This window comes from Trichomycterus rosablanca, chromosome 23 (genome assembly GCF_030014385.1).
Source record: "Trichomycterus rosablanca isolate fTriRos1 chromosome 23, fTriRos1.hap1, whole genome shotgun sequence".
NCBI lineage: Eukaryota > Metazoa > Chordata > Actinopteri > Siluriformes > Trichomycteridae > Trichomycterus > Trichomycterus rosablanca.
In genome coordinates, this window is record NC_086010.1 from 8,365,575 (window position 1) to 8,384,846 (window position 19,272).

At 41.2% G+C, this 19,272-nt stretch overlaps 1 protein-coding gene across 4 annotated transcripts in view; it reads right to left on the reverse strand.

The window, feature by feature from the left end:
- The window catches only part of asap1b (ArfGAP with SH3 domain, ankyrin repeat and PH domain 1b), a 79,500-nt gene extending 63,572 nt beyond the window's left edge, over positions 1-15,928 (reverse strand). For all 4 annotated transcript variants that reach the window (XM_062985968.1, XM_062985966.1, XM_062985967.1 and 1 more), the window contains exons 1-3: positions 15,855-15,928; positions 14,653-14,725; positions 12,909-13,035 (exon numbers count right to left, since the gene is read on the reverse strand). In XM_062985968.1, the coding sequence (XP_062842038.1) occupies positions 12,909-13,035; positions 14,653-14,708 (183 nt within the window). In that variant the 5' untranslated portion in view covers positions 14,709-14,725; positions 15,855-15,928. The remainder of the gene's footprint in view (positions 1-12,908; positions 13,036-14,652; positions 14,726-15,854) is intronic.
- Positions 15,929-19,272: the final 3,344 nt, after the last annotated feature.

Below are 19,272 nucleotides of genomic sequence, written 5' to 3' on the forward strand. Positions count from 1 at the left end.
TACGAAGCCCCTTAGGGGTCACTAAGGAAAAAAAATATATGAACAGCAAAATCCGTACCCTCGGTTTAGTAATCCGTACCCTCGGTTTAGTAATCCGTACCCTCGGTTTAGTAAACCGTACGCACGGATTTGTAAACTGTACTGTAGTTTTAAGATCCGACCGCAGTCACGCTATCTGCGCTACCACTTTTACTGTGCGCCTAAACCCCGTTTTACAGTAATACAGTTGCGAAGCATTGAAGAGGATAAAGCGTCTCTTTATTTTTAGCTTAATATACAAAACCCAGCTCTGATGCACAAAGACGTGCCAGAAAGAGTTACAACCTATATGTAGATCTAAAAAGTTGGAAATTCAGACCTCTGTTATTTTTATTTTTCGTACGGATTACTAAACCGAGGGTACGGATTACTAAACCGTGCGTACGGATTACTAAACCGAGGGTACGGATTACTAAACCGAGGGTACGGATTACTAAACCGAGGGTACGGATTACTAAACCGAGGGTACGGATTACTAAACCGAGGGTACGGATTACTAAACCGTGCGTACGGATTACTAAACCGAGGGTACGGATTACTAAACCGAGGGTACGGATTACTAAACCGAGGGTACGGATTACTAAACCGTGCGTACGGATTACTAAACCGAGGGTACGGATTACTAAACCGAGGGTACGGATTACTAAACCGAGGGTACGGATTACTAAACCGTGCGTACGGATTACTAAACCGAGGGTACGGATTACTAAACCGAGGGTACGGATTACTAAACCGTGCGTACGGATTACTAAACCGAGGGTACGGATTACTAAACCGAGGGTACGGATTACTAAACCGAGGGTACGGATTACTAAACCGTGCGTACGGATTACTAAACCGTGCGTACGGATTACTAAACCGTGCGTACGGATTACTAAACCGAGGGTACGGATTACTAAACCGTGCGTACGGATTACTAAACCGTGCGTACGGATTACTAAACCGTGCGTACGGATTACTAAACCGTGCGTACGGATTACTAAACCGAGGGTACGGATTACTAAACCGAGGGTACGGATTACTAAACCGTGCGTACGGATTACTAAACCGTGCGTACGGATTACTAAACCGAGGGTACGGATTACTAAACCGAGGGTACGGATTACTAAACCGAGGGTACGGATTACTAAACCGAGGGTACGGATTACTAAACCGAGGGTACGGATTACTAAACCGTGCGTACGGATTACTAAACCGAGGGTACGGATTACTAAACCGAGGGTACGGATTACTAAACCGAGGGTACGGATTACTAAACCGTGCGTACGGATTACTAAACCGAGGGTACGGATTACTAAACCGAGGGTACGGATTACTAAACCGAGGGTACGGATTACTAAACCGAGGGTACGGATTACTAAACCGAGGGTACGGATTACTAAACCGTGCGTACGGATTACTAAACCGAGGGTACGGATTACTAAACCGAGGGTACGGATTACTAAACCGAGGGTACGGATTACTAAACCGTGCGTACGGATTACTAAACCGAGGGTACGGATTACTAAACCGAGGGTACGGATTACTAAACCGAGGGTACGGATTACTAAACCGTGCGTACGGATTACTAAACCGAGGGTACGGATTACTAAACCGAGGGTACGGATTACTAAACCGTGCGTACGGATTACTAAACCGTGCGTACGGATTACTAAACCGAGGGTACGGATTACTAAACCGAGGGTACGGATTACTAAACCGTGCGTACGGATTACTAAACCGTGCGTACGGATTACTCGGATTTTGCTGTTCATATATTTTTTTTCCTTAGTGACCCCTAAGGGGCTCCGTACCTTTACCTACACCAGAATCTAAGAATAGTCATAAATGTGCCAAAACACACCTATGTTCTCCTGCCATTTAGGGATGCAAATTCTGCCAATTTCTTTTAACTGTTACCCGAACGTGATTAGTCAGACGGTTAACCAATATCCAGCAAGCTTAAACACATCACTAAGTTTTATATCAACAAGTCACATGTTTTACTGATTAATAAACAGCGTAATGTAGAAAACATGGCAGTAATGTAAAACAGTACAGTAAACATGAACACAGTGAGAAGAACCAGTTCAGTATCAAGAATGTACATTTTAAATAGAGGTGTATATTGTAGCTGGTTTCTTTCTTTATACTAAAGTATAATGCGAATATTCACAGAATTTGTAGATTAAAAAATGTTCTACACAGATCAGCATTTGCAGTAAGATTAAAGATTAGAGATTAAATTAACATGCAGTCAGAAGCCATACTGACACAAACTGGCTTCACTGTTTGTGAATTTAATTCCTAACAGTTCTGCCATCCATTATCTAAATAACAAACAGATGATTTCTTTAGGCTGCTCCAGCAAGTTTGATTTGGCAGTTTTTTGACACCGGATGCCCTTCCTGACGCAACCCTCCTATTAATCCAGGCTTGGGATCGGCAGTAAGGGTGCACTGATGTGTCCACCTTCAATAGCTAGGTTTACATAACCGTCATTTGCCTTCTGTATTTGTAAGCCCAGCCTGGGATTCAAATCTTGGAACCAGCAGTGTGCCTCTTGATTATAATGCCACACAAGCTCATTTATAGTCTTCACAGAGTATGGGTGATTTGAAACACATTCTTTACCAGCAGAAATGTGGATATTTTGCATCATGTCCCGGTATAAAGGTAAAGCTGTGATCATCGTATTATATACCAAAGAGCTTTGATATACCAACTGCATCTTTACTCTTTGATTAGAGCTTGGAATTAACTGTTTTCTGAATGGTGGGACTGGTTTCACTTACTGTTCTACATTACTGCAACATTTGCTATAATATGCTGTTTGTCATTAAATAAAGCATGAATACTCGTAAATCTCGAACTCAGTGATGTGTTTTATATTTTAATGAGATGCTACATGCTTGTCTGATATCGGTTAACCGTTGACTAATGGCGATTGGTTATTGGTTCATCCCTACACCTGTTAGCAACGGGGGTTAATAAAACAACTGAATTAAATAATTCGAAAATGTGTCCACATACTTTTAGTCATATAGTGTGTGTTTTTTTATATATATATTTTTTTTGTTTATGCATTTTCTCCCCTTTTTCTCCCGACTTTTTAGCTCGTCCAATTGCCCGATTGCGTCATGCTTCCTCTCCACTAATGCCGGCCCCGGCTCCGATTGAGAAGAACGAAGCTAACCCACGCCCCCTCCGACACGTGGGCAGCAGCCGTATGCATTTCGTCACCTACACCAGACGAGACCAGCTGCGGACCAGCTCTGGAGAGACGCACCCTGACAGCACTCTCTCCCCGTGCAGGCGCCATCAATCAGCCAGCAGAGGTCGTAGTTGCATCAATCATGAGAGAGTTTTTAGATAAAATTACATTTAAAATTTTTAATTGACATACGCTTAAGGGACAGACATTTAGGAGGCAAAATAATCAGATATGAAACTTTACATAGCTTTTTTTTTTTTTTTTTTTTGGATTATTTAAAAATGACTAACCTTTTAACTTAGCCTTATCTGATTACTCTAATTCTACATGAACGCTTTCTATTTCACTCGACTACTGGAACAAGGAACTTGATTAGAGAGGCTAAAAGCTGCGTGTCAACTGGGACAACTTGGCCACAAAATGACAAGACCTTTTTGTATTGGAAAAAAAACATCCAAAGAAGAATGACTTTGTAGTAGCTTGGGTACACTAGCTAACTTAGGGCACTCTTAGCTTTGCTAATTTCCCTGAAGTCACTTCTAACCCTCAGGTTACAGGAGCATTAAATATTGACCTGTACCCTTGCATAATTTACCACCAACACACAAGGGGAAATGACTCAGCTTTAAAAAAGACAGAAGGCCATGAGGAGGAACGAAACGAGAGAGTATGTGCTGTTAACATGTTATTTGAAATGAACAGAGCCTGAGCCTTGGAGTTCGTAGAATCGGTAACTCTCAGGTTGTATGAGGGTGCTGCTAATATATCCATCTATACATTAAACCAAAAAAAACACAGACAAACTGCCTATTGGAGGTGCTTTTAACTGTAAACTGGAGTTAGCATGAGTATTTTGACTGGCCTGTGACTACGTACTAGTTACTTTTTTTTTTTTTTGCCTTCCAATTCTGAATTTCAAAGCTTCATCAAACACTCTTGCCACTAGAGACCCTTGACGCTCGCCTGAAATCCGCCTTGCTTGAGAAGTATAGTCAGCAGCAGACTATCTCAGAGAACAAGAAAGACGTTTGGAAGATTACACAATTCTTCATGTATTGCTTCACTGCTTGAGTCTTAACTAAACAGCAGGAGTTGCTGTCACAACAGTAAAGAGTTTATTCCCCATCTGGCTGTTCCTCCTCTGACCAGGCCAGTAGCACCACTAAGACTTGAACTTGGGTCTCTGCTATCGTGGGCCAAATTAGGAATTATGCCATGCAAACCTTTCGTGGCACATTGTGTTACAATCGAGAGCTGTGTTACAACTGTGCACTTGGTGCAGTTACCTATTATGCTAGTGCCACTAGCCTGCTGATGTCTGAAGGTGGGGCATACTACTGCGTTGTCGCAATCTGGTAAAGAAAAAAAAAATACAGCCTTAATGTGTTCGATAGGGTGTGTAATAATCTGTGGGCCTCCTTGCTCAGCAAAGAAGTTATGCATAAAGCAGACAATGCAATGTGGGCGGGGGAATATTGTAAATTAATATTTTTTAAATGCCACAATTTGGGTGCCCAAGTGACACAGCAGTCCAATGCGATAGCCCACCACTGGCCGGGCCAGGAGCTTAATAAAGACAAGTAGCCATGTCTAAAAGAGAAAAGGTTATGTGAGGATTCACCTCTCTGGCGCTACTAAGGCAAAACCTACTGTCTAAACAAGTCACCTGCACCAGCAGCAGGGTAAAGATGCATCCAGTGGCTTCATGTGTCAGAGGAGATGTGTGCTCTTCAATCAGCAAGGGTGTCGCATGACAGACAGGGGTTACCAGAGTGCACTGGAAAGTTGAGCAAATCCAAATTGGGTGCAAAAGTCAATTTAAAGCTCATAGCTATAAGCAACCAATATATCAAATATTTGCAGATGGTAAAGCTCATCTACACTCTTTGATTCCAGGCAGACCTCGTGATCTTTCTCTTTTTTTAATACTCAAATTCCAGAGCAACTAAAGCCTGTACACATGACCGGGTCCAACAGATGTTTTGGGTTTAGGCTGAAATGGTGAAGCTGGGAGGCAGCAAATCCAACGGCTGATTCATGACACGGACTTATCGTCGTTACATCAAATGTAAAAAAGAAAAAATAAACATGACAATGGCTCAGGCCAGCAATCTCTGAGAATCTGTGATGGAGAATCTCTTACAGTGAGGTCCATATTTATTCTATAAAAATCAAATTCTTGAACATGGTTGACTGGTGATCTGGCAAATCGTTGAATAAAAGTCTTAAAACAATTAAAATATTTCTCTTTTTTAATTGTAGTCATTAAACTAATGTCATGGATGTTTAGTGAAAATAAGAAAAACAGCTGCAATACTGAACCAATTCTGAAACACTGCTAAGCTTGATGCCTGATTTAAAGTGGGGTTTAAGTACACTGTTAGCCCGGACTTTATATCTAATCAAACATTTTCAGTACAACTTACATAAATTATTTAAGTTTTTTTGCTCTACTAAAAATTGCAGAGTACAATGTACTCATTTGAGTACACATTTAAATGTGCTAAAAGATTTAAGTTTACTAAACAAAAAAAAAATACTTTTCTATCAGATTAACTTAAAAAAGTTAAGTTAAGGTAATTAAACAGAAAAACGCCCCCATTTACGTGTAAGTCCGCCTTTTTTCAGCTTGCTGTTGGTGAATCAGGCAAAAATGATTTTTTTGTGTTCGGGTAGCCATTTGTTTTAACTTTTGTAACCTGTTGTTGCAAATTACTTTTTACTTTTCATTTAAGGCTTTTTGCAAAAGTAAACTTGTCTTTTGTGAAGTGGAACCTTTGTTAAACTAAATGGACAAACATTTTCTTACTCATTATGCTATTTTTGAGTAGCATGTACACCAGTCTGATGGGACTTTTTTATCTTCCGTCCAATTTTGGTAAGTGTTGTACTTTACTTAACAATTTTGTTTAAAATAAATGATATTAATGTTGACACTAAATAAATAATCAAACAGCGCTGCTTTATTTGACGTATACGTATACGAAGCAAAGAGTGTGCTGGCTTGCTTTATTTTAATCCTTAAATGAATGGTATTATTGATATTAATACTTCTGTTTCTTGTTTCTTTGTTTTGTTTTAGAGAGCTGTAGCCAAACGTTAAGAAATCAGCTTGCTGTGTGAAACTGAGTACAGGTTCATGGTTACTGTGAAGAGCCTGTTTCATCAGAACTTCATATACAGTTTGTACAGTTTTTAAGATGTTTTCTTGACATATTGTATTTTAAGTAAATACTTCTGAAGTGAAATAAAGAAAAATAATTTTATTATTCTGTCTGTTTTTCTATAAACATTTCTCATTGATATTTAAAACGTAATTAACATGAAAACTAAGAAGAAATCAATATTTTTGTCCATTGAGCTCAAGATAATAAGTTGGTATAAGCAGTTGGTATAACCAAAAAAATAAAGTTTAATCAACTTGCCTTTTAGGTGTAATAACTTAATGTTTTAAGTTATGCTAACTCAAGTTTTCATTATACATTACTTAACTTTTTTAAGGCAACCGGTTTCCTCAAATTTTTTAAGTAGATTGAACTTATCCGGGCTTACAGTGTAGGTTATTTAAGGTCATTGAGCTGGACTGGGAGAAGAAAATGCAAACAACAAAAAATATAGACACTTAAACACCCTTTCATTCCTCCACATGACTAGCAATTAGTTGACTTGCCGATCCACTGAAATTCCGACCCTTTCAACAGAATCCATTCATAACAATTTCACAAAGCAAAGCTCAGCTATTATATCACTATGTTAGATCATATAATTTATTTATAAAAGGCATTGGTGGTTAAGATACTATACCTAAGATTTCAAGCTCCACCACCAAGTCCCCAGTGTTGTGCCCTACGCGGGACCCTTAACTCTCAGTTGTTTGCATTATATCAGTCACAATTGTGAGTCATAAGCCATTAGCAATAGGTATGACAAATACCTAAACCCAACTGATAGAAGCATGACAATAAACTTGTTGGCCGTTCCATTTCAAAACCATTAATATGGATTTGTCCCGGCCCTTTGTGTCTACTATGAATGACTCCTCCTTGGGCTTTCCCCAATATCTTTGAGTATGTCTGTGGGAATGTGTGCATACGTAAGTCCAAAAAGCATTTGTAAGGTCAAGCACTGATGTTGGATGAGAAGGCCTGGCTTCCAATCGACTTAGCAATTCAACCCAAAGTTGTTAAATGTGTTAAGGTCAGAGCTCTGTACAGGCCACTAGAGTTCCTTGACACCAAACCATGTCTTTATGGACTTGATGGAACAGGAAAGTATAGTGACCTAAATCTAATGCCTCCTTTCCTGTGCTATAAACTACAGTACAGTGCAACACAGAACATGAATCCAGAACTATCCACACAGTACCTAATGTGCTATTGTACATTTCCGATTGCACAATGGTACCTGTGAAAGTAGGAGGCTGTAATGGCATTCCCCTCAAGATGTTACAAGCAAATATACAACGGGAACTGTAAACAATACCAGTAGTAACAACAGGAAAAAAAAATTTTGTTGTGGTCTTTTTTTCAGTAGTCCTGTTAAATTTAATGGAACTGCTTTGTCGATTGGATTCTCGAATGCTAGATTCCAGGTCTTTTTGCACTTCCTCTTCAAATCACACTTATGAGATCTCGCACCTTGTCAGCTGACCAAGATCAGTTCTCAATGTTTTACATTTGTCTGGTGTATTACACTGAAGCTCTGTCGCACTGGTCAAATACATAAAATGTACAGCAGCTGGGTTTTATACGTATATGGGGCTTGTATTGCCTCGCTTTAGTGGCCATTCTGTCACCACTGCATTTCACCAATGAACAGTCTACACTGTTTTGCCCATTCATGCAGCCCGCTTCATTATGTTTGGTCCCTGGCTAAGAGGGGCAATCAAATTAAGTCCAGGTACCAAAGTACAGTATGACTTGGCAATGACAACAACAGCAAAATGTAGGATTACTGACTATAAAAGCGTAATGCAACGCAGGGTACCATGCAATACAGTCACCCCTATCTGGCACTCTTATTACTATCTAGTTCAAATTTTATCACATGCTGTAAAAACCCCTCTCTAATGTCTGTACGTCTAAAATTGGACTCTCTGTCATTATCTCACTGGCTCTCCTGAGCAACTCGGCTTTGGTGATGTGAGGTCTGTGAGTTACATAATAGAGAGAGAAAAACATTCAAGCAAGCATCAAAAAAGCCTTCCCTTGCCCAGACTCCTACTGCTCAGCACGCACACACACACACCACACGAATGTGATTGATCTAAGTGTATAATCAAGAGATGCACAGCTCACAGCTGCTCAACAATTACATGCTTTAACAAAGAAAAACAGCTCAACATAAGAGAACAGGGGTGGAAGATATAAACTTACATCAGTACATATAAATACATCCATCAGTGTCCTTGTCTTTGCAGTTTTGAAACACAAAGCCACTGATGTGCAAGTGCTGGGATTCAAAACAATTATGTTAAGCTCTTTTATCATGTGGATAATAATCAGGGTAAAAGGGTAAGTAAATAAAATGTAATGAAAGTGCAACATCCAGTTTGCGGCTGGCTGAAATCTGGCAAAACCAACAAGCAATCAGCGGTGAAGTTGAGGTTTGAGATTTGGCCGGAGTGGGGCAAAAAACAGCTGCTGGTATGTACATTAACTAACATGAATTGAGCAAGAGCTTAATGAAGAAGTCACATTGCTTTGACCACAATGTTTGGCAGGAAAGAGATCGGCATCCTGTGAATTCTTTGACAAATAAAAAGAACCTTACAGACATAAAGGCGCGACACTCGACGGCCACTTCATTAGGAAATCCTGTACACCTACTCCTTCATGTAAATATCAGCCAGTCATTTGGAAGCAGCACAAACTCGGGTAAACACATGAGCCAGACAAACTAATTTGACCATGTCAGAAAGTGCTGATTACCTGAGATTTTTACCAAAAACAACAAAAAACACATCCAGTGAGCGGCAGTCCTGTGAGTGGAAATGCCTAGTTAATAGAAAGACCAGGGTACATCAAACACTATTTACACACGTGGTGAATGGAAGATATCTAAAAGTGCAAAACACATCAATCAAAACCTACTGATCGAAAGGTTGTAGGTTTGTATCTTAGCTCACGCTTGTTTGAGCGAGGCCCTTAACCGTGCCAGCTCCAGTACAATAGCCATCCCTGCGCTCTGACCCGAGCTTCCAAACAAGCTGGGAACAACAGAAACAATTTAATTGTACTGCAAATAAAGGCATTTCATCTGTCCAATGTGGCAAATGGGCTACAATAGCAAAAGACCCCAACGAGTTCCACACCTGTCTGTAGTGGCAGAGGCTCACAGAATATGGACAGATAACAATGGGAAAAACATTGCCTGAGCTGAGAACTCACACTTATTGCTGTAATATGCAAATTACAGAATCAGAATCTGACATAAACCACATAAATCCATAGACACAACCCACCATGTGTTAGAGTGTGAACAAAGTTCAAATTGCACAAAACTGCACCCGGTACAATAATCTGCAAGTGGCAAGTTTAGGGAACCATGAATCATCCCTGAACTGCTGTGCAACAGAAACCAGAAGTCATTTAAAAAGAGTTGCAGGACAACCTGAAAACAGCCAGAACAACAGTTAGACAGGAAACAATAATCAATGCACCACAGAAAAACACAGACTTTTATTTGGACTATTTAGCACAATGTTAAGATTTCTGGCAACATTTCAACTCACCAAGAATGAAGTTAGAAGCGCTGAGGAAATGTTGAGGGGGAACATTGAGGGAACGTTCGTGGGGGAACGTTTAGGGAACATTCGGGGGGAACATTGAACGTTTGTGTGGAAACGTTTTTGTGAAGGAACATTGAGGGAACGTTCGGGGGGGGAAATTGGAGCAACGTTCGTGGGGAAACGTTTGGGGAACGTTCGTGAAGGAACATTGAAGGAACGTTCGCGGGGGAACGTTGGGGAACGTTCGTGGGGGAACGTTGGGGAACGTTCGTGGGGGAACGCTGGGGGAACGTTTGTGGGGGAACGTTGGGGGAACGTTCGTGAAGGAACGTTGAGGGAACGTTGGGGGAACGTTCGTGGGGGAACGTTGAGGGAACGTTCGGGGGGGGGACGTTCGTGGGGGAACGTTGGGGGAACGTTGAGGGAACGTTCGTGAAGGAACGTTGAGTGAACGTTCGTGAAGGAACGTTGAGGGAACGTTCGTGGGGGAACGTTGGGGGAACATTCGAGGGGAACGTTGAGGGAACGTTCGTGGGGGAACGTTGGGGGAACGTTCGAGGGGAACGTTGAGGGAACGTTCGGGGGAACGTTCGGGGGGAACGTTGAGGGAACGTTCGGGGGAACGTTCGGGGGGAACGTTGAGGGAACGTTCGGGGGAACGTTCGGGGGTAGATTGTCGGGAATGGTTGGGTGAATTGTTGAGGTATAATGGGTGGGTGGATCGTTGAGAAAACGTTTGGGTTTTCAACAATTCACCCAACCATTCCCTTAACAATCCACCCAAATGTTCCCTCAACAATTCACCCCAATGTTCCCTCAACAATTCACCCAAACGTTCCCTTAACAATCCACCCAAACGTTCCCTTAACAATCCACCCAAACGTTCCCTTAACAATCCACCCCAATGTTCCCTCAACAATTCACCCAAACGTTCCCTTAACAATACACCCCAATGTTCCCTCAACAATTCACCCAAACGTTCCCTTAACAATCCACCCCAATGTTCCCTCAACAATTCACCCAAACGTTCCCTTAACAATCCACCCCAATGTTCCCTCAACAATTCACCCAAACGTTCCCTTAACAATACACCCAAACGTTCCCTCAACAATCCACCCCAATGTTCCCTCAACAATTCACCCAAACGTTCCCTTAACAATACACCCCAATGTTCCCTCAACAATTCACCCAAACGTTCCCTTAACAATCCACCCCAATGTTCCCTCAACAATTCACCCAAACGTTCCCTTAACAATACACCCCAATGTTCCCTCAACAATTCACCCAAACGTTCCCTTAACAATACACCCAAACGTTCCCTCAACAATCCACCCCAATGTTCCCTCAACAATCCACCCCAATGTTCCCTCAACAATCCACCCCAATGTTCCCTCAACAATCCACCCCAATGTTCCCTCAACAATTCACCCAACCATTTCCCAACTGTTGAGAAAACGTTTGGGTGGATTTTTGAAAAAACTTTTACATTACACGACAGGAGATACCTTAGAAACAACTTTCTTTGTCTTAAAAAAGCTTTTTTTTTTTTTTTTTTTTTTTTTTTAAGTAAAAATAGTTATTGTGTGAAGCTTGTAGCTATGTAGCTTTGTCTCAGAAGTGTCTTTTTGTTATTACCTTATGGGCTAAAAAAATATCGAGATATATATCGTATATCGCCGTTCAGCGAAAAAATATCGAGATATTATTTTTGATCCATATCGCCCAGCCCTAATAAATATACATGACTGGGACATATTAGATGAAGAAAATTACATCTTAAGTCAGTCAAGAAACTAAATCTGGATATTTCAGCGAGACAACACCACCAAACATAAAGCCAAAACATTGTGTATGTTAAATAACCAGGTGATAGCTCAGTGGTTAAGGTACTGGACTAGTAAACAGAAGGTTGCTGGTTCAAGCCCTGCCACCACCAAGTTGCCACTGTTGGGTCCCTGAGCAAGGCCCTTAACTCTCAATTGCTCATTGTGAAAGTCGCTTTGGATAAAAGCGTCGACTAAATGCTGAAAATGTAAATGTAAATGTAAATAACCAAAACAAGAGTGGTTGAATATTGTTTCTTCTACTGCATATTCATTGGCTGATGACTTGCATCATTCCTGAGATCTGTGCTATTCTATGATTAGATTCCTGACTTGTTTTGAATGTTCTTCGACTTCCTGTTCCTTTGTTCTGTAAAAGGTCACTACCATACTGGCAGACTTCACAAAAATAACTTGGCTATTAATCCTTGTTGACTATCATTTAATTAAATGAGCTACAAAGCATTGACGCCATATTATTATTATTATTTTGAAGTCTATTACACTGGCCCACCATTACTGAGATCCATGTTTGAATCTTAGTAGTGCTATCAGCTGTCTGTGTGTGTGGTGCCTTGGGACGGCCTGGAGCCCTGTCCAAAGTGAATCCCTGCCTCGCGAATGGTGGTACAGAGTTGCGGACCCACCGCGACCCTAACCAGGATCACAGGGTTTTGTTTTTTTAAATGAGTTTTTTTAAATGAGTGAGTTAGTTATTATGTAGGAGAGTGTGTGCCTGTGTGTGTGGTGCCTTGGGACGGACAGGAGCCCTGTCCAAAGTGAATCCCTGCCTCGCGAATGGTGGTACAGAGTTGCGGACCCACCGCGACCCTAACCAGGCTCACGGTTATTTTTAAAAATTGAGGGTTTTTTTAAACGAGTGAGATAGTTAGTATGTAAGAGTGTGAGTCTGTGTGTGTGGTGCCTTGCGACGGCCTGGAGCCCTGTCCAAAGTGAATCCCTGCCTCCCTGATATTGTACAGGGTGGCGGACCCACCGCGACCCTAACCAGGATCACATATTTTTTAAAATGAGTACAGGAACGGTTGGGTCTATTCCTAAAACCTAATGAACCATAAGACAAACGTCATGCCACGATGCCATGTTGTGTAGCAGTTCTTACCTCCTCCAAAACATTGACCGTGTTCCTGCAGCTCTGCAGCCGGGTGGTAAAGCTCGACGTGGTGGGCGAGTTGTAGTCCTCAGTGGTCTCCGAGAGAAACTCCGACACCGAGATTTGATCCGGCATCCTACAGCATTAAGCAGTCGTCCAAAAAAGGTGGAAATGTTGCTTTAGTGAACGGAAACCATTCAAAATAAACAAACAAACTTGAGAGGCGGGTGGAGGGTAACGGAACAGGAGATGCACGCGCACAACACACGCAGTTCAATAACGAGGAACCCGCCGAGCGCGAGAAACAAATAAACAACTTAACGGTCCTGTCTGACAAAAAACTGAGGTAAATTAAGAACAAAAATTGAGATTATAAGCGGGTATTTGAGTGATTTCTCCTCGTCCTCGGTGTGTCTAAACCCAGCTCTGGTGTTAACTCGGCTGCTTCAGCGGTTTGTTCCCAATTCCATCACACTGAGTGAAATGTAGTACCGCTGGCGGCGGATGAACACATTGCAAACATTGATGTTTACCTCAAGAACTATGGTCGATAATGACAGTTAGGGTAAATAATACATTCGTAAGCTGCACCCACACTGACTTTCTGTTTATAAACTGAATCTAAAAGTTAAATGCGCAACCATAACAGCCATTCTCTCTCTTTCTTTCGCTCTTCCTCTCTCTCTCTCTCTCTCTCTCTCTCAGTCCATCCGCCCACTGAAGCTTGCTGAGACGTAGGGTCTCTTTGCGCATGCGCAAGTCAACGTTTCTTGTTGACATGATTGTGAATGGGTGCATCCTCAGGCTCACCTCTGTACCCCTAAACTGGTACATCAATTTTATCACTGTAAATCACAGGAGTGTAGCGTGTCACCCTATAAGCACAATATTTCTAGGAAGACTTTACACATGATGTGGCAGTGTGTCTGTGGGAATTTCTGCCCATTCAGTTAAAAGCTCGTTTGTGAGGTCAGATTGGAGACCAGGCTTCCAATCCAAACTGCTATACTTTCCAAAGACAGTTTTATTTACCTTCACTTATATTCACTACTTGCAGAATCATGATCAGGGTTGAATAGAATCTGTCAACACCGGGAAACCCAGGGCACAGGGCAGGAACACACCCTGGACAGGGTACTTATCCACTACAGTGCAATACACACTCACACATTTACTTACTCGCTTACAACCAGGGGCACTTTAGAGCAGTCAGTTTCCCTTCTGCATAATTTTAAAGGGGGGAAGGAACCCAAGTATTATGGACATTGGGAAACATATGACACTCCTTACAGACAGTGACCAGTGGCAAGAATAGAACTTAGGTCCCCAGGATTCATGTTGCTGTCCAGCAACCAACCCACCACCCGTGCCGCTATGATGCCCGTGACTGCATTGGGAAACCTGCGATACTCCTTACAGACAGTGACCAGTGGCAAGAATAGAACTTAGGTCCCCAGGATTCATGTTGCTGTCCAGCAACCAACCCACCACCCGTGCCGCTGTGATGCCCGTGACTGCAATTACTGTGAACGGGTGAGTGTGTGCTGCTCTGTAATGAAATGGGGTAAAGACTGTTGGGGTAAAGACTTGATATCATTAATTCTCTAATAAAAACATACAAAAATTATACAAATATTTATCAAGTACTGAGGAAACATAGGATGCTTATAGGCTTATAGTGGGTCATTATTTATTTAACTTATAGATATGCTTATTATAAGTCATGCCTTATCAATAAATTTGAATTTCTTACCGGTTCCATATAGGTTCCCTTGAGGAAAATGACAAGCGGGAGGTTGATGATCTCATGTCTTTGTAGGAAATGTCTGACAGTAGTAAATATAAATTCAGAATGACATGGATGCATTTTAACATCAGAAATATACAGACACCATTTGAAGTTAAAGGTTTGCATTTACATGTAAGGGACATGTTTATTATGTCAGTTTCATAATAAAGTCTTTTGTGAATTGTGGATCAAATATATGCATACAAAAAGCTAAATTATTAATTTTGTCATGCTATGGGGCGCTCAGTTGGCACAGGAGTAAACTACACTAGACCATTACTGCTGAAATCTGGGGTTCAAACCTAGCGGTGCTATTGGCCAGTCGACTGTCTATACAGGCATTATTGGTTATATCTGCAAGGCAGGTCAAACAGTGTAGCCATTGGAAGGTGCACTTAAATAAGGAGGGTTGCGACCCCTAAACATTGGTATGAGCAGCCAAAAGGAAATTTATAATAACAATGTATTGGTGCTCTGTATTGTAAATAAAGTTGGTTATTTCTTTAGGTCTAGTTTAAGGAAATTTGTATGGATAGTCAGATATACTGTATTTCACAAATCATCAAAACGGTCTGCTATTAATAAAATGCTGCAGTAATCCAGATAACCCTGTCCACAGTCGAATAAGCTTAACAGCTACATGGGCTGCCATATGAAAAAGAGAACCTGGTTTAAATAAACACCTTAAAGCTTAAATGAAGCTTGTAGTTGATCAAATGGACAAAGAAAAGCACATGCCAAAATAAGGCATGCTGAACTGTGGACAGTGTCACCTGTGTTCCAGCCGCTTCTAATTCAACACAGAGCTGTTAGAAGACTAGCAAGGAATTTGAAGACTATGCCACAAAGATAAATGTGGGAACTTATATAAAATACACCTTTCTACCCACCAAATAAAGAATCTAAATTGCTGTATGTATATTCAGAGCCTTTCAATGATTACGCCTTACAAGTGTATGAAAACCTTGGACTTCCCTGTATTAATATAATAAAAACCTGTTGACGTATAACAATTCTATCTTATTTTGTATTGCTATGTACATTAGCAATCATTTGACCAATATTAGATAAGATAAGATTAGATAAGATGTTTTCCAACGTTACGCTCCAAAAGCTGAAGCAGCCTTAATGCAAATTAGTCAGATTTTGAACTCAGACATACTTACCCAGAAGGTCCCTCGGTTGTGTTGCCTAATTAGAGCACATCAAGCAAGATGTTAAGACTAAAAAAGGTTCCTCCTGCACTCCTCATGCTAACTTAATTCTCTCTGCCACCCTTAATGAGCTCGTTGGAGTGACCGTATGGGTGGGTTATGTGTGTGTGTGTGTGTGTGTGTAGGCCTATCTTAGAGGGGAAGGGAGAAGCTACAATGTGTGCAGAAAAATATCACACTACAATAGGCACAGGATTCAGGAGTTAAGGCCGCAGGAAATGCTCGGGCCATGTGGAAGGAAATGGCGGAGCTATGGAGGAGTTTCCTTGCATGCTTTTCTCGCCTTAGCAGCACGCAACGTCTTTACTGGTTTACTGTCTGTCTTCTTGTCTGTCGGTATGTCAGACTGCTCAAGTGCTAACCCACCCAAAGCTTATTTGAATTTATATTGGTGTATAAAATCAACTGTATAAAACAAATTATATATTACAGAAAGGCCCCTTTCTGTTCTAGCATGAATGTGCACAAAGCTAGGTCGAACTGATTTGATAGAACTCCATTGGCCAGCACAGAAGTCCAAACTTAACCACATTGAATATCATTGGGATGAAATAAGCCAGAGTCATCAGTGACTCACATTACAAATGCTCTTTCACACAAGTCCGCACACATTCCGACAGGCACAGTTCAAAATCTTGTGGAAAGCCCTTTCAAAAGAGTGGACACTGGTATAGCTGCAAAGGGGGTGACCTACAGTCTATGGTTTGGAATATAATGTTGATGTGTAGGGGCATTGGTGGCCTAGTGGTTAAGGTACTGGACTAGTAATCAGAAACCCCACCATCACCAAGTTGCCACTGTGGGCTCCTGAGCAAGGTCCTTAACCCTCAATTGCTCAAATTGTACTCAGTCATAATTGTAAGTTGCTTTGAATATAAGCATCTGTTAAATGCCACGTATGTAAATGTGTAACAAGCTCAGGTCAGGTGTTCAAGTATCCAACACCCATATCACCCATGTGAAAAGGAATTGGTTTTTCAGTTAATAAAGCACGTAACGAATTTAGCTTACCATCAAAATCAAGCAGCCACCTTAATTTTTTACAGAAGCAGTATGACAGAATCTACACATATTACAAAGGCTAAGAAGAAAAACTTAAAAACATATTATACAGCCGTTTCTGAAAGTCTAGGATTCCAGTGAACCACAGTGAAAGCCAACATCTTCGACCCAGGAGTGACCTGCCTGCTAAATTTATTCAGGAAATCTGTAGGTGTCTCCAACTTCAGCTAAGGTCAACTTTCAAGACTTCACATATGAAAATAAAGAAATACATGGGATTCCTGAAAGGGCAGCAAAGAGGAAACCCCGGCCTCTGCTAGACATTCTTTGTGTTAAATAGAAAGCTGAGAGCTGGTATTCTGTTTGCTCATATAAACCCTGTCATTTCCTGATGTAGCTTGACTTTTGTACCAACTCTCAGCACCCCAACGCATCATTATGTGTCATTTTCCTGTTTTTCACAGGCCCACGGTGGCCTGGGTGGATTTTCTTGTTGAAAGGAAATGCATTGATTTAACCCGAGACATCATTATTATATTTATAGTGCATGTGTGCATGCAAATAAAAGCTTAGACAATAGCATGGTCGTATCTAAACAGAAGGAGATTCCAGAGAAAGACACCCAATCAATTATTATGTTCAGGTGTTTTAGCCACAGTAATTTCTAACAGGTATATATATATACATTGTTGTTGTTGTTGTGACAACAAAAATCAGTTTTCCAATATGAAAGAGAATGGTTTAATGAGTTTGTTGCAAAGGAACTTTAGTGGCTAGCTAAAATGTCAATTGCAAGGCAAGTCTTTTTGTCCAAATGGGCAAAAATTTCCACTGACACACTCCAATACACTGTCGTAAGCCTTTCCAATGTTGTTTTAGCCAAAGGGGAGGGGTATGTAACAAGGTCCTGGTCATGTGTCTACATACTTTTGTCGATATAGTGTATATATAAACAGTGATCAGTGTGGATGTTTTGGGAGGATTTTTTGGAGACAAAGTTAGGAACGAGAGATTGAGATGGTTTGGGCATGTTCAGAGAAAATGGTAAGGATGGAGTCACCAGGCAGGAATAGGAGCCACCTGGCCAAGGAGGAGGTTTATGGATGCGGTGAGGGTGGACATGCAAGTGCAATGCAAGGCTGTAGCCTAGTGGTTAAGGTACTGGACCAGTAATCAGAAGGTTGGTGGTTCAAGCCCCACCACTGCCAGGTTCCTGCTGTTGGGCCCTTGAGCAAGGCCTTTAACCCTCAATTGCTTAGATTGTATACTGTCACAACTGTAAGTCCCTTTGGATAAAAGCGTCTGCTAAATGCCGAAAATGTAAGTGGTTGGGGTGACAGAGAAGGATGCTCAGGACAGGGCAAGATGGAGAGGAATGATCTGCTGTTGCGACCCTTACAGGAACAGCTGAAAGAAGAAGTACAGTAGAATGGAAAAAAAGGAGAAAAAAGAAAATGAAGAAGCGGAAGAAGTCAACTCTTCAGTTTGTCTTTAAAGTTTTGGAAAATGAGTCAAAGTGTCTAAAGATGTGTTTAGGCATTTTGTGCAAGAGTGTAAAATAATTATGTACCTAAAACTAGTGCCTCTAGAAGGCCTCAAAACCACTTCTGGCATTGCCCTTACAGATGTGCAAGTTACTGATTTAATGAGGACTAGTAGTCCATGACAATCCCCGGGGTTTAAAAACGCACACTGCTAACTATCCAAATGGTTTTTATTTTCTTTGTTTTATTTACCACAACCTTAAACCTATAGTAAATTTGAAAAGTTGACTGATTAGTTCACAATACATGTTCCCACTGTGAATTTGATGGGTCGATGGCACCTCTGGACATTGTTGATATGTGGCTTCTGCTGTCTATAGTACTGTCTTTATGTATATTTGTATATCAAGCCATTACTGTCAAAGTTTATATAGTATAAATACTTAAATTGCACAGATGAGTGTGACAGTGAAACAGCAGGTAAGGTGTGTCACCCAGCACTAAAGGTTTAAACCTTGCCTCCAGGTTATTTCTTTATTTATTAGGATTTTAACATCATGTGTTACACACTTTGATTACATTCATGACAGTACAGGTAGTTACTGGTTACACAAAATTCATAAGTTCAAGTTTTAATGTCAAAGTCACAGACAATTTTGTATCTCCAATTCACCATACTTGTGGGAGGAAACTGGAGCTCCTAGAGGAAACTCACACACGTACAGGGAGAACATGCACACACTCCACACAGAAAGGAACCAGCCCACTCCACCTGAATCAACCCCAGGACCTTTCTGCTGTGGGCCGACGGTGCTACCCACTGAGCGACCTTGCCACCCTGCCCCCAGGTTAACGTTTAAAAATGTGTCATGTTCTTTAAGCAC